General features: G+C 53.6%; 4 protein-coding genes across 4 annotated transcripts; 2 read left to right on the top strand and 2 right to left on the bottom strand.

Annotated features, from left to right (window-relative positions):
• Nucleotides 1–572: 572 nt before the first annotated feature.
• Nucleotides 573–2,607, top strand: E0L32_004423 (uncharacterized protein; the record flags this gene model as incomplete). The annotated part of the gene is made up of 7 exons (XM_031138832.1): nucleotides 573–629; nucleotides 688–754; nucleotides 810–968; nucleotides 1,027–1,110; nucleotides 1,171–1,174; nucleotides 1,228–2,206; nucleotides 2,266–2,607. The coding sequence occupies 7 exons, from the start codon at nucleotides 573–575 to the stop codon at nucleotides 2,605–2,607; spliced, it is 1,692 nt and encodes a 563-aa protein (XP_030997154.1).
• Nucleotides 2,608–3,077: 470 nt separating this feature from the next.
• E0L32_004422 (uncharacterized protein) lies at nucleotides 3,078–5,132 on the bottom strand (the record flags this gene model as incomplete). The annotated part of the gene is made up of 4 exons (XM_031138831.1): nucleotides 3,078–3,298; nucleotides 3,358–3,491; nucleotides 3,551–4,871; nucleotides 4,964–5,132. The coding sequence occupies 4 exons, from the start codon at nucleotides 5,130–5,132 to the stop codon at nucleotides 3,078–3,080; spliced, it is 1,845 nt and encodes a 614-aa protein (XP_030997153.1).
• Nucleotides 5,133–5,689: 557 nt separating this feature from the next.
• On the top strand, nucleotides 5,690–7,316 carry E0L32_004421 (uncharacterized protein; the record flags this gene model as incomplete). The annotated part of the gene is made up of 5 exons (XM_031138830.1): nucleotides 5,690–5,862; nucleotides 5,920–6,559; nucleotides 6,616–6,987; nucleotides 7,044–7,153; nucleotides 7,214–7,316. The coding sequence occupies 5 exons, from the start codon at nucleotides 5,690–5,692 to the stop codon at nucleotides 7,314–7,316; spliced, it is 1,398 nt and encodes a 465-aa protein (XP_030997152.1).
• Nucleotides 7,317–7,474: 158 nt separating this feature from the next.
• Nucleotides 7,475–12,368, bottom strand: E0L32_004420 (uncharacterized protein; the record flags this gene model as incomplete). The annotated part of the gene is made up of 11 exons (XM_031138829.1): nucleotides 7,475–7,765; nucleotides 7,821–7,865; nucleotides 7,919–8,156; nucleotides 8,210–8,397; nucleotides 8,454–8,540; nucleotides 8,602–8,788; nucleotides 8,836–8,970; nucleotides 9,025–9,129; nucleotides 9,960–10,955; nucleotides 11,006–11,827; nucleotides 11,890–12,368. The coding sequence occupies 11 exons, from the start codon at nucleotides 12,366–12,368 to the stop codon at nucleotides 7,475–7,477; spliced, it is 3,573 nt and encodes a 1,190-aa protein (XP_030997151.1).
• Nucleotides 12,369–13,139: the final 771 nt, after the last annotated feature.

The raw sequence follows: 13,139 nt of genomic DNA, 5'->3' as shown, positions 1-13,139 counted from the left end.
CATCGGTAGGCAATGGGCTCATCGTACCTCACTGATTCGACTTGAGAATAGCAAACTGGATTCTTCGCTTTCTAGGTGCCGCTTTGTTATCTCTGATGTGTGATGACCTCTCCCGGCATACCCAATTCTATCTGGGACTGACACCTTTATCAAGCCCAGTAGACATATCCCATGTTGTGTAAATAGCAATCGCTTAGAAAGGGTCCAAGAAGTTCCCCGCAGTCCAGATCTCGGCAACCCGTCTCGCACCACCAAATACTACATCCGACGTCGGCCAACTTTTAGGTTCGCCGACGATCCCGGTTCTCGACCTGCCGCACTAGCACTAGTGCCCGATCCCCCTCTGGCGTTCTGTCGAAGATTTCCGACTTCCAGAGATAAGGGGAATCAATTAAGTAAAGATCACTCACTCGTTAGCCTGCATCAGAAGATCTCCATCCTTGCATAAAGTCCAGCCGTGGGCCTCCACACGCGACCTGAGTTGCTTTGGGGGGTAACTCCTGTAGGGCTTCTCCAGGTTCTTGTCGTTTCTTCCTTGGCTACCGTCGCCTGTCCTACTCGCAACATACGCAATGGGTATCTCCGCCTGGCTTCGGAGGATCGAGTTGTCGAATCAGTCTGAATGGATTGTATGCAGACCCTGCCACTTCTGGGCTTAACCAGCCCCATGCTGACACTCGATCATAGAACGAAGACATTCGACCTGTTCCCCGGGAACGACGCACATGGACCTTTCTTGCATTTCACAACTACTGTATGTTGCCTCAGCCACACATGCGGACACCGCTGGCTGACTCGCTCTGTAACAGGGCTTCTGATCAACTGCAGCATTGCGTCGTACCTGACTGGAAGCGCCCTGGTGCCGCTTGGTCTGACCTGGTGGCAGGCCATCATTGCCATTGTCGTGGGAAACATCCTTGCTACCATCGCTATCCTGTTGAACTCTTTGCCGGGAGGAGAGTATCATCGTGAGTTGCTTCTATCCACCCGCCTAGGGCGCCTAGCAATCTAATATGGTTACCAAAGTCGGCTTCCCGATCTTCAGTCGAGCTGTTTGGGGCATCTGGGGTTCGCAGTTCACAGTATGGAACCGTATCTTCTTGTCTTTTGGTGAGTCACCGAATACCCTTCACCCTTTCATCAAACATTAGCTAACGTGTTCGGCTGTAGTCTGGTTAGTCCTATGCCCTTCACTTGATAAAACGACCCACGTCTAACAAAATCTAGGTACGGTTTCCAGGCTTGGGTAGGCGGCTCCTGCATCTATCTCATGCTACTCTCGTGGGTCCCCGATCTTGAAGCAAGGATTCCCAACACGATCCCGGAGGGCACCGGCATGACAACGGCACAATTTGTCGGATACATCATCTTCAGTGTCATCAGTCTCCCGCTTCTTGTGATAAAGATCCATCGCATCCAGAACTTCTTCTACTTTGCCAGCTCAGTCACTTTCGTCTTCTTCGTCGTCCTTCTGATCTGGGCCCTGGCTACAATGGGCCCGGCGGGCTTTGGCTCGACTCTTGACTCCAAAACCGAGATCCCCCTAACCGGTGGCCCCAAGAGCACGGCATGGCTGATGGTCTATGGTGTCATGAGTACGATCGGGTCCATCGCCGCCGGCATTCTCAACCAGAACGACTTTGCCCGCTTCGCGAGGCGCAGATCAGACGCCATGTGGGGACAGGCCGTTGCCTTCCCTCTGTACGGCACCGCCTGCGCTGTGGTTGGCATCCTCGTCACCGCTGCGACGCAGAACCGCCTGGGCGGCAACGCTGTCTGGAACCCACCCACGTTGTTCGCCAACCTGCTCGCGCTCGACCCCAGTCCCGGGACCCGCGCCGCCGTCTTCTTTGTCGGCCTCGCCCTCGTCATTTCGCAGCTAGGCGCTAACATCCCTGGCAATGCCCTGCCTGGCGGTATGGACCTTGCTACTGTGTTCCCCAAGTACATCAACATCCGGAGAGGCGCTTACATCGTCGCTATCTTGAGCCCTATTGTCAATCCCTGGAGGCTCGTCAACACCGCCACAACCTTCCTAGCGGTACTGTCGGGCTACAGTGTCTTCCTTGCCCCCATGACTGGCCTGATGTGTGCCCACTACCTGCTCGTCTGCTCGCGCAAGGTCAACGTCGACGGCTTGTACTGCATGAATAGTAGCAGCATCTACTGGTACACCAAGGGTGTCAACTGGAGAGCCCCAGTCGCAGTAAGTTCCTTCCCAGCCATATATACAGTTGTGCTCCCCGACTGACATGCCTTCGATAGTGGATCGTTGGGTCTATGCCCCTGTTACCAGGCTTCATCGCCGCAGTTGACTTGACCGTGACAATGCCCTATGGAGTCACCGAGCTATACTACTTGAACTACCTCTACGGCTTCCTTTCATCGGGTGCCGTCTACGCGCTGCTCCACATTGTTTTCCCTGATGCCAGGCTGAAAAATTTCGTCGAGACCTCTGGTACCCCCGACCAACTCCGTGCGCTGTACGAAGAGCGCTGGGATATTGTCTTGGCCGAGCACTCCAACCCTGAAGATGGCTCTGAACTCGGCCCTAATGTCCCAGATGCCAAGGACCAGCGACCGGCGCCTGCCGTGACAGACTTTTAGAAATATCTACAATTTTCTCTCCAATTGTTCGTTTCACGCTTAAGATTTAAGATTTCAGAAGGGAACCCTTTGCTGTATATGTGGGATACGTTTCCCAATCAAACCATGTCAATATAAGGAATGATTTACTAATTACTTTCAACCACCTGAGACCTAGCTTGGTGATGCTTCTACAGTCGCGGGGTCCGCGTAAGCTTCGTTTCCCCCATGCTTGATGAGTTCCGCCGCCTGTGTAAAGAATGAATCAATCCTTAGCCTGGCTGATCGTAGAAACAATCTAGCGTGTTCGCATTCCATCTTCTCTAAGCTGTGTAGCCAGTGCTGAAAGGTTTCCAGCATTTCATACGCGACTTCGATATCTCGAGCGTCTGAGGCTAGCAAGAAAAGGTAGATTAAGAAGTTTGCACATAGTATGAGCTGAGACCGTGCATCTGTCGTAGCTGCTGTTAGCACAACATATTCGAGACTCACTACAGGTCAGCATGCAACTCACGGCGTCCCCAGAAAGCATCTAGCTCAGTCTCAGTCATACGACTCATAAAAGACACGAACGCTCTGAAGTCATCAAGGGCGTGACGGAACCAGCGCCGTAGGTTCGAGTCAGGATTTGCCTTGGCCATACGAGTCGCTGGCTGCATCAGGCCCCGGTACAAGAGGACCTGGCTTGCGTAGAATGAGAGGTGTAGCGGTCCTAGAACGTCAGTACCAGATTAGCCATCACAGCAGGGAGCGTTGCAGATGCAAACTTACCAATCTGTGGTTGCCCCAGTGCTAGACAATTTGGTATAAGGCTGGACCAATCTTGTAACTTGCCCCGGATAGCAACCAACTGGCTACGCAACTGTGCCATATCTGAGGGGTGCATCAACCCCCTGCTCGCGTGCCTGGGTCGTTGAGATTAGCTTTGACTACTGAGCCGAAGGGACCCGATATCTCGACTTACGAGCTGCAGTGAATGATGATCCGCAGATCCTGTGCGATGCGAACCATCTCCAGGAAGCGAGCCCCGTCAGGCACCCGGAAGCGGGTATCGTCGGGGTCCACGAGGTGGCCGAGCTCAGGCGGCACATCTTCATCGGAGCGAAGGTCGTCCATGATTGGGGCCGAAGTGCTAAACGAGTCCATCACAATATGTGGCGGGTTGCCGTGGCATACAGCTGACCAGCAGTCAGCCGCATATGTGGCCCACCAGAGCTTTCTCCGTAGCTTTTTCTCCCACGACGCGATATTCCATCGTTCTGGGTCCTGGTGCAGGCCGATCATCTGGGCAGCAGCTGTGGCTTGGCACGCGAGAATCCACGTGTAGGGTGTCTCCACGCTATCGATGTCAGGGGGCATGCAATGCAGCAGTAGCAAGCATGACTGCAACTTCCATAGATTAGGCGCCTCCAGTTCACCCCTTAGCGCGGTATGCGCCTGCGCGGCGAGCTCGTGCTGCTTGAAGGGGCATGGTCCCGAAACGGGATGCTTGTGCCAGAAGACGCACGCCAAGGCGTACACTGCGCCTCGCAGTGAGGCCGGTATCCGCTCCTTGCCAGCGGAGTACTGCCGCAGGAATCTCACCTTGGAGACGATAGGGTAGACAGGGTGGACGTGTTTGAAGTACAAGCGGACTAGCAACGGGCCATGGGGCCATACCAGCGCCTCGATCGCATCGGACGCGGCTTGAGTCATCCTGTTGGTGTGTTCGGGGAAGTCATTCTCCAGCAGGAGGAAGTGCACCGGCGGGTCTTCGGTCTTGGGGTTGCCGCCATCGACTTGGATGATATTGGCGTCGAATCCGTATTCGCTGAGGATAACCGACCTGAACGAATCCAGCAGATAGGTATCTTGCTCTGCTGCCCAGCCCATGAAGTGTGCCGTGTGGTTCCTGGCATCCTCAAGCGTGTAACGAGTTGTCGTGGCCGAAGGTACCGAGCTCTGCGGAGAGACGCCCAAGGCGGCGGCTTCTAGCGGCACTTCATCGGTAGGGTTCCCGGTGGGAGTATGCACGAGGCCTTGATGCACTACGGCAGCAGAGCCCGCGATCTGGCGTGTGGTGGCGTAGTTGCCTGTGGGAGGAGGAAGTGCTAGGGAGTCCGGGGAAGCATTGGCTTGGAATGCGGGGATGTCGCGCGCAGGCGGCTGTAAGACAGGGTCCGGCGTAGCAGAGACGGCTGGCCCGACCAACCGGGATCCCGGCGTAGCGAGCGCGGGCTGACGCGCAGTCAGCTCTGGGCCGGGTGTTGAGCGGCAGATCAGCCCTCGGCTCCTGCAGAACGCACCTATCCGCGTCCCAAAGATTGTTAATGGAACACGGTCCAAGCTAGGCCAATCCAACCCCACGGTTTGGCGACGACGTGATGGCATTACTCACAAGGAGGTTCGGTCTCGATAACGCAGGCCGTTTTTCGGCGCCTGCAAGCATCGCACGGTCTGTTCTTCCTGCTTCGCCGCTCCCTAGCCTGGCCGAAGCTGCTCTGGATGGTGAACTTGCGGGGCTGCTGGAGAGCTCTGGCCGCAATCGGGGCGTGATCCTCCTCCATGGTACCGATAGAGAGAAAGGGGGATGGGATCCCAACAGTTGGGCGATGAGGTCGGCGAATCGAGCGAGGAAATAAGTCATGCTGTGTCGCTCCGAGTTCGCCGAGTCAGTTTGCCTAGGCTGCAGGACGGGACCCCTGACCCACCGTCATCAACCCATTTCCTGGGATGGACTAGCCACTAGCTCCCTGCCGGCCGCCACGCCGGTAGTTAGTTTCTTATCTCTCTGGAGAAAATCACGAGATGCTGCTAATATCAAAGCGGGAGTTGACCGATGTAAGTGTCTGAAAGGTGTGGACCAGATAGAAGCAGCCATGGAGTCCCGACACTGGCCTTCGAAGTGAGGAGTGGTCAGTTAGCAAACCTAATGTTGCAATAGATCCAACGAGACTCAATGGCCATTTTGGTAAGCCGACCTAAGCCGGCTCTTAGACGCTGCCTTATGCTCATACATTATGAATGAGTCTTACTGGGAGGGATTTCTCTCCCATCACTGCTCCGGCAACGTTTTTGAAAGACATTAGTTAGTCACTGGCGCCAGTAATACGATAAGCACATGATGGTGGCTCGAGACTTTGAAACGATCCTAAAGGGGAAGTATCCTGGCAAAGCGCATGCCAGAAAAGCTGTTGGCTTGCTATCGGATATAATATGTGGTGCTCGTGGAGCCATCTATCTGGCGGGCTGTCCAACCAAGCTTCTCGAGGACAGTGACGAAGCTGAGCCTTTCCGGTACGTGCTTTCCAAACCCGTTTCGTGGCCCTCACGTGCTGACATGTTCGTGTGCAGTCAACGTCGACACTTCTTCTACCTAACAGGCTGTAACCTTCCTGACTGCCACTTTATCTATGACATCCAAGGAGAAAGGTCGATTCTCTTCATCCCGCCTATCGATGCCGACGAGGTCATATGGTGTGGCTTGCCGATGAGCATTGAGGAGGCGTTGAAGGAGTACGATGTGGACGAAGTGAGATATAATACCGAGATCGCCTCAACTTTGCAAAAGTTGAGTGCTACCTACTCCTCCTCGACTATCTTTACCATCGCAGATCAGTATCCGCAACATCTGACGTTCGAGGGGTTCGCCAATAATGACGCAATTACCATCAAGAGAGTCCTTGACATCGCGCGTGTTGTCAAGGATGAGTATGAGGTATCCATGATTCGCAAGGCAAATCACATTTCTGGTCTGGCCCACGAGTCTGTTATGCAGCAAACAAATACGGCTTGCAACGAGATGGAGCTGGAAGCAGTGTTCTTAGGATGTTGTACCTCCAAGGGTGCGAAGAAGATGGCATATCCTCCCATCTTCGCAGGTGGACGTGCAGCCGCGACTCTCCATTACGAGGTCAATAACGCACCACTGGTGAAAAAGCTAAATATTCTTGTTGATGCTGGTGCTGAGTGGGAGAATTATGCATCTGACATTGTAAGTGTTCCGTTTTCTCTCTTGGCGGAGTCAGTGAACTCATCTCTGAGAAACAGACCAGAACATATCCATTGTCCGGAAAGTTCTCACACGAGTCCCGTGCCATCTACAATATCGTACTTCGAATGCAAAAGGAGTGCATAGCCATGATTAAGGAGGGTGTGAACTGGGACGACTTGCATATGCTCGCCCATGAAGTTGTCATTGAAGGCCTGCTGGCGATAGGAATCTTGAAAGGCGACAAAGCAACACTCCTTGAAAGTCAGACCAGTATGGCATTCTTTCCACACGGACTTGGTCACTATCTCGGATTGCATACCCATGATGTAGGAGGAAACCCAGGTCAGCAGCAGAGTGCCGGCTATTTCCGCTATTTGAGAAAGCGTGGGCCTCTTCCAGCTGGTGCCGTGATCACAGTTGAACCAGGAGTCAGTAGCCCTTTCTCTGAGATACACCCGATGTGTTTTGCATTCTAACTAGGAAGAAGATTTACTTCTGCAGAACAATTATCGAGCCCTATCTCCAAGATCCGAAGCACAGCAAGTATATAGACTCCCATACCTTGGAAAGGTACTGGGGTGTAGGTGGAGTTCGGTAAGCGTTGAGACACAGATGCACCCCTGGAATAATACACAGGACACTAACCATGCACAGCATTGAGGATAATGTGCTAGTTACCGTTAATGGGTATGAGAATCTGACAAATGTAATCAAAGAAGTCGACGAGCTTGAGTCATTGATATCCTCAAGATGTTAATGTACTCCTGAGACTGAAAAAGGAAACGCGGCACAGGAGATTTCATTAATATCTACATAGGTCTAGGGAATGGGTAATCAATCTAAGCTCCTTTTCAACGCGAAGACAAATTCAAGTCTCACCATGATGGTCATGATGGACTCTTTCGTCTTCTCACTTTAGACATAGTAATAACAAAACTGACCATCATTGCCGCCGAGGTTATCATTCAGCTTCTTAAGCTGCACAGGCGGGGCAATGTACTTCAGGTCGACGACCATGTCGCCAACGGGAGTGTCGGCGCGCCTGATAGGAGCCTCGCGTCTCATCGGCCCCATCGGCATAGCACCACCGCCCGGGATAAGGTTGACGCGGTTCTCGGGGTCCTGCATCTGCCAGATCCACCAAACGCGGTCAAGCATGCCGTGATGGAACCAGAAGGCGGGATCACCGGGAGAGGCGTAGAAGTCCTGGATTGAGAGTCAGTATTTGGCGGGCCCGAGTATTGAGCTGTTGAGAACATACACCTCCCGGATCACCTCCGATCGTGAAATGACCAGCATTGTGAAGCTATGAGGTATTGGTCAGCAGTTGCTCTGAGAACACAGTTCTGTAGCACTTACCCCCCACGGGTGAGGATCATTCTTTAGTGGTGGTTGGCCCAGGTATCTGTTGTAGAAACTGTCGACGTCCGTGTACTCAGTGATGAGTGAATAAGTGTAATTGGCGGTCGCGCCAAGAATCGAGTTCTTGTTAACATCGCGGCGGAGACATCGAGGGTTGGAGCCCAGGCCGTCGGAGCGAGGGTTCTTTGGGATGTCGTTGACGACAGTAGCCTTCGGACCCAGGCTGACGATCATGCTATCATATCCATTAGTGCCGGGGCAAATACTCTCGCTCGTCCTGCAACGTACTCCTTGAACGGGCCCTCTGTAACACAGCCACCTCCCCCTGCGGACGGGATGATGTTATACGGTGGGCGGAAAGGTTGGTATATACCCCGGTAGTTGCTCGGTGCCCCATTGCCTCCCATACTCGAAGCGTTGCCGTTAAACATGGGCGAGTTGATAGGATCGTTGGCGTAGCGATCGTAGTTCATGTACTAGGTCTTCAATCAGACCAACTAACGATTTGTATTTGCGAACCAAAGTCACTTACAGGCTGGTATCCGGTATAGCCACACTCCTCGCGAAGAGCCTTCTCGTACAGCCACACGAAGTACCTGTGGCTGGCGAAAAGATGTTGCTGGAAGTGGTCATGATCAGGGCTTGACCCGCGTAAAACATACTTATATGAGGAAACTTACCGGATCATGAAGCATCATAGCCTGGGTCATGTGGATGGCGACAAAGTCATCATAACGGCTCAGGGCACCAGGAAACTTGTCCTTGGGAACCTTGGGTGGCTTAGACTGCAGGCACAGGACAGCCTTGATATACTCCTCTCTCTCAGGAACAGACAGGTCACTCCTGTTGTTGATATTGTCAGCCAGACTTGGAGTCACAAGCTGTCATAGAAGGATCTGGTGGCAATTCCTTACCATTCTCGTCGCACAGCTGCACTCTCAAGAGTGCAGGTGTTGTTCGATTTCTTCTTCAGCCATTCTTCGACCTTGGGCATGGTAGCCTCCTCGAGTTTATCCACGATATCGAGGGGATAAATGCCATTACGAGTACTAAGGCTGTTGATGAGAATACGCTTCAGCATCTCGTTCTTGTGACACACTCACGGTTGGTGAGGAGCTCGCTTCTCGACTGGCCCGGCCCTTGCACCCACGAGCAAGGCGGAAAGGATAGTAACGACCAGGGAGTTCTGCAGCATCTTTGCTTGCACGCTTGAGATCAATGTCGTAGTAAACACTATGGCGACCAAGCACAGCAAGAGCTATCATCACCGAACTTTGTCAGCTTTTATCTTGGCTTGGACGGATGGAAGCATGAACGTATGTCCTGATCAGCCCTAACCCTTTCTGTTCTTGTCCGCGGACTTACTCGCCGCACCAAGTAAATTGCAGTGAGCCAGTTTTTTCTTGCTCATGTATATTGATCTCGACAGGTAGTAATCGCCAATGATGCCCAATCAACTCGGTTGCAATGACCAAATCATACGTCGCATACCAGCCGGGACCCATACACTGAGTAGGAGAAGCTATACGAGCCTTGAAGGAACATATTGGGACCAATCGCATCGTGTCCATGTCCCCAGGAAACACCCAGCCTGCATGCCCCAGGGGGTAAGAGCCGCGTTCCCAAGGTACATTTGCCGTTCCGAATGTCAATATCGACTTTAACCGAGAAGACTGCATCTGAGATTGGCCGTCGCCGACAACAGGCTCAAGTGTTTCATCACGGTATATTTAGCGTGAAGACGGTACATGACGGGACGGCAAGTCTTGGCCGGCGTCTCGACACCGGTCAGGTGAGTTCCAATTCTACATGGCGTCGCTGTTAGGGTTTACTCTTTTTACTGTATAAACAAATTCAAGACGAGGAATCATAAAAGTAGAGGCGGTGAAGAAACATCTTAGGTACCATGTTTGTGTCTATAAAATCTACTTATCTCATAAGAGTATTCATGTCCCATATGAAAGCATCATTCATGTCCGCAAGGTCAATATGATCCCCGCTGTTGCTACTGCACGTAAATATGGAATTGGAATCTGACCATAGCCCGCACTTGTCGTCAAACTGCGAGTCTCTAGAGTCGATGGTCGACAGGTCTATCGCCGAGTCTGTCTGAATCAGGTTCGGATCGTCGGGCATACTGTGCTGCAATGTGTCTGGGCGAGACAGCAGCACAGTATTGCCCAAGATATCTAGGCTGGAGGAGGAGGGAATAGGCCCAGGGATCTCTCGAAAGGCTGTCTTTGGCCTGGAGATGGGCTCGACGGCCGGGTAATGGTCCTGGGTGAGTGATGTGGGTGTTGGTATATGGTCTCCTCTACTTGCTCTAGGGGGAAAAGGCGAAACACTTTGACTTGACGAGGAGGGGCACGGTGCTATCTGAGCATACTGTTGCTGCATAGCCAGCTTGTGCGACGGGTTGGCCGTTTGCTCACCCTGCTGCTGCGGCTGTTCCTTCTTTGGTCGCATATACCGCCGTGGGTTCTTGGCCAATGATCTGCGGCAGTGGGAGAAGGTGTGCTCCACGAAGTTATCGCAGATGGGCTCAAAAACATGCTGGAGTGAGTGATGAGGGCCGTGGCGCTGAAGTGCAGTCGAGGTCTGCTCTTGTAGAGTGTAGATAAGGCGAGGTAGCACCGTGCGGAACTCAACATAAACCTCGTCGAGTTCGATTGGTGGCTCAAAGTCTGTGCGGAACACAAGGGTGAGTGAACATTCCGGATATGGAGGTTTGGTCATGTGTCGACCGGACTTACCTGGCTCCGGGACGTCCTGGTCAAAAGGGAACAGCTTCTTCCACAAACCTTCCCAGTTGTCCACCTTGGATGAGGCCTTGCGTTCGATGAGAGAGTTCTCGACCTTGTGAGTGATGCCATCCTCAGGGTCACCTCCTGGCTGGACCGGCCTCGATGCACACATTTCGTCAATGGGCACGTTGAGATGGTTCGTTAGAGCATCGGGTGTGGAGAAGCCTTGCTGGCACCGGACACATATGTGTAGTGCTTGTTCTCGCTTGTGGAAAGTCCGGATATGTCGCCTTGAACCCTGTTAGCGATTGTAGGCAATAAACTTGAAAGTGAAACTTACTTGAGCACGGCCATGTTAGGGAAGCCTTGTCCCGCACAAGGGTGGTGATCCCGGATGTTAAACCTCAGCGGGTTGCGTTTCCTAAACGGGCAACTGAGATTGGACTCGGGCTCCGTCAATCGAGTCTTCTTGTGCTTGGCCCGGTCATGGTCAAAGGGAGGTTTCCCTCGATCGTCGCCAGCATCTGAATCCCCTTCATCCTGGGAGCTGTCATCGCCGCCGGTCTCACGAGCATTGCGTTTGCGACGTGGGCGAGAGAACGAGATAGGATTGGAACTGCCGGCTTCCCCAGCATGAGACGCGAAGCCACCCGTTCCGAGTCCACGGCTCGTCACCCCGGAGGCATCTTGGTCTTCAGTCTTGGCGGTGTATTGTCGTTCCGGACTGACCGATTTGCGGTCGCTGTGGAAGCCACTATCATAACTACTACTGTTGGACCGGGGGCGAGCCTCTGGCCATCCCTTGACAGGCGACTGTGATTGGTGGTCTTTAGGTGTGAGCTCCACGCCCGAGTCTCTCTGCTCCGCGAGGGGGTATGGGATGTCCGATGGCTTCGAAGCAGAGTTCCGGCTCGTCTTCGGGCGAAGACTCGGCGCCGTCCCAGTCAAGGCGGCGATCTCATCGGTGCATTTCTTGACGACATTCCAAATCTCCAGAGGGGAGTCTACCTTGTCCAAGGTGGTCGAGAAGTATTTGAGCAGGATCTTATTGCTGATAACCTCTGTGAGGTTGGCATTATCCTTGGGAGGCGGTTGAGAGGGGCTCTGCTTGTCGCGGTTCCGCCTCCCTGGGCTATGGGGCTTGAACGACTTGGAAAGGGAGCTATAGTGGGCATATAAGAAACAAGGTAGGCAGTGAAACGACTCGGGTTCATTCTTGCTCACTCTTTTGGCTTGAGTAGCTCTTCGGGTTGGTCGGCTAGGCCCGGGGACGTCTCCCAGATCAGATCATCGTCAAAAAATGCCGCGTGAACGGACGAGCGCTCGTGGCTTCGTCGGTTGTTTCCGACGAGGATCCCCCGCTCCAGTGCCTGCTGAACGATGTCACAGGGCCGGACACGCGGTGACCTCTGAGGACGAGGCAGGCCCACGTTGCTGTGTGGACCTAGCTTGAATACGCCGGACTGGTCATCGGGGACGCCGCCGGTCGCAACGTCCGCATCTTGGGACGATGCCTTGGGGAAGAAGCCGACCTGGACCTCGACGGCTGCCGCATGGGCCGGTGTTCTGGACCGGTGCGACCGCGGCTTTGGCGTGTGACTCCGTCGTGGATTGGGTCTCACCAGCGGTGTTGCAAGTGTGGCTCGGTGAGGAGGAGCTGGGCGTGTGGGGAGGTCCACGGACCCGGCAGGTTGAGGAAGCATTTTGGCAGATGCGCAAGGTACTGATGCTGTGCCATTCACAACAACCGAGACGTTGATACTCTGTCGCTCAAATGATTCGATAAAAGACGACGAGGCAGAAAAAAAAAAGAAACCGAATGAAGACAAGAAGGAAGACCGACAGATCAAAACCACAATGTTTCGCAGCGTCAAGTAGTACGGTCGAGGAGAAAGCAGGAAACCAGACTTGGGGAGTGATTGAGAGATTGGGGTCCGTATCGACTTAAGACGGCTGCCTCAGAGCTGCGCCGCGTCTGCCTCGCGAGACATTCCCAGGTCGACGTCGCCGTTTTGACGGACTGGCACCTCATTCGCCTGCTCTCGGTCAGCTTCACACTGGGGTGCTTGAATTGTGCTGATTGGGCGGTCCCGTTTGGCCCCCGCAGCAGTGTGGAAACCGGTCTGTTATGCAGCTGGTCGAGATGGGCAGGACTTGCAGCTGTGACGGCGAGCTAGCCATGAGAGGAGGTCGAGCCAGGGCCTGCTGAAGTGTTACTCACAGGTGAGCGAACAAAGTCTAGAGACGATAACAAATGTCTTCTCTCTGATTGGAGCCATTCCGAGGCCCTTCTGGCGATCATAATCCTGGTCCTACAAATACAAACGGGCACGAAGACGCCTAATTGATACAATCGAGCCACACACAGCGTGCGTGAGCGTGCGCCCGATAGAACATGCCAGTAAAACTCCTCCCTTGAAAAAGCCCACACAGCGAGCAAAAAGAAGACCCTTCCCATTCCGGACGCCGACCAC

This window comes from Thyridium curvatum (genome assembly GCF_004353045.1).
Source record: "Thyridium curvatum strain D216 chromosome Unknown NODE_21_length_474914_cov_86.438106, whole genome shotgun sequence".
Lineage (NCBI taxonomy): Eukaryota > Fungi > Ascomycota > Sordariomycetes > Thyridiales > Thyridiaceae > Thyridium > Thyridium curvatum.
This window is presented reverse-complemented; position numbering and strand designations above follow the sequence as displayed.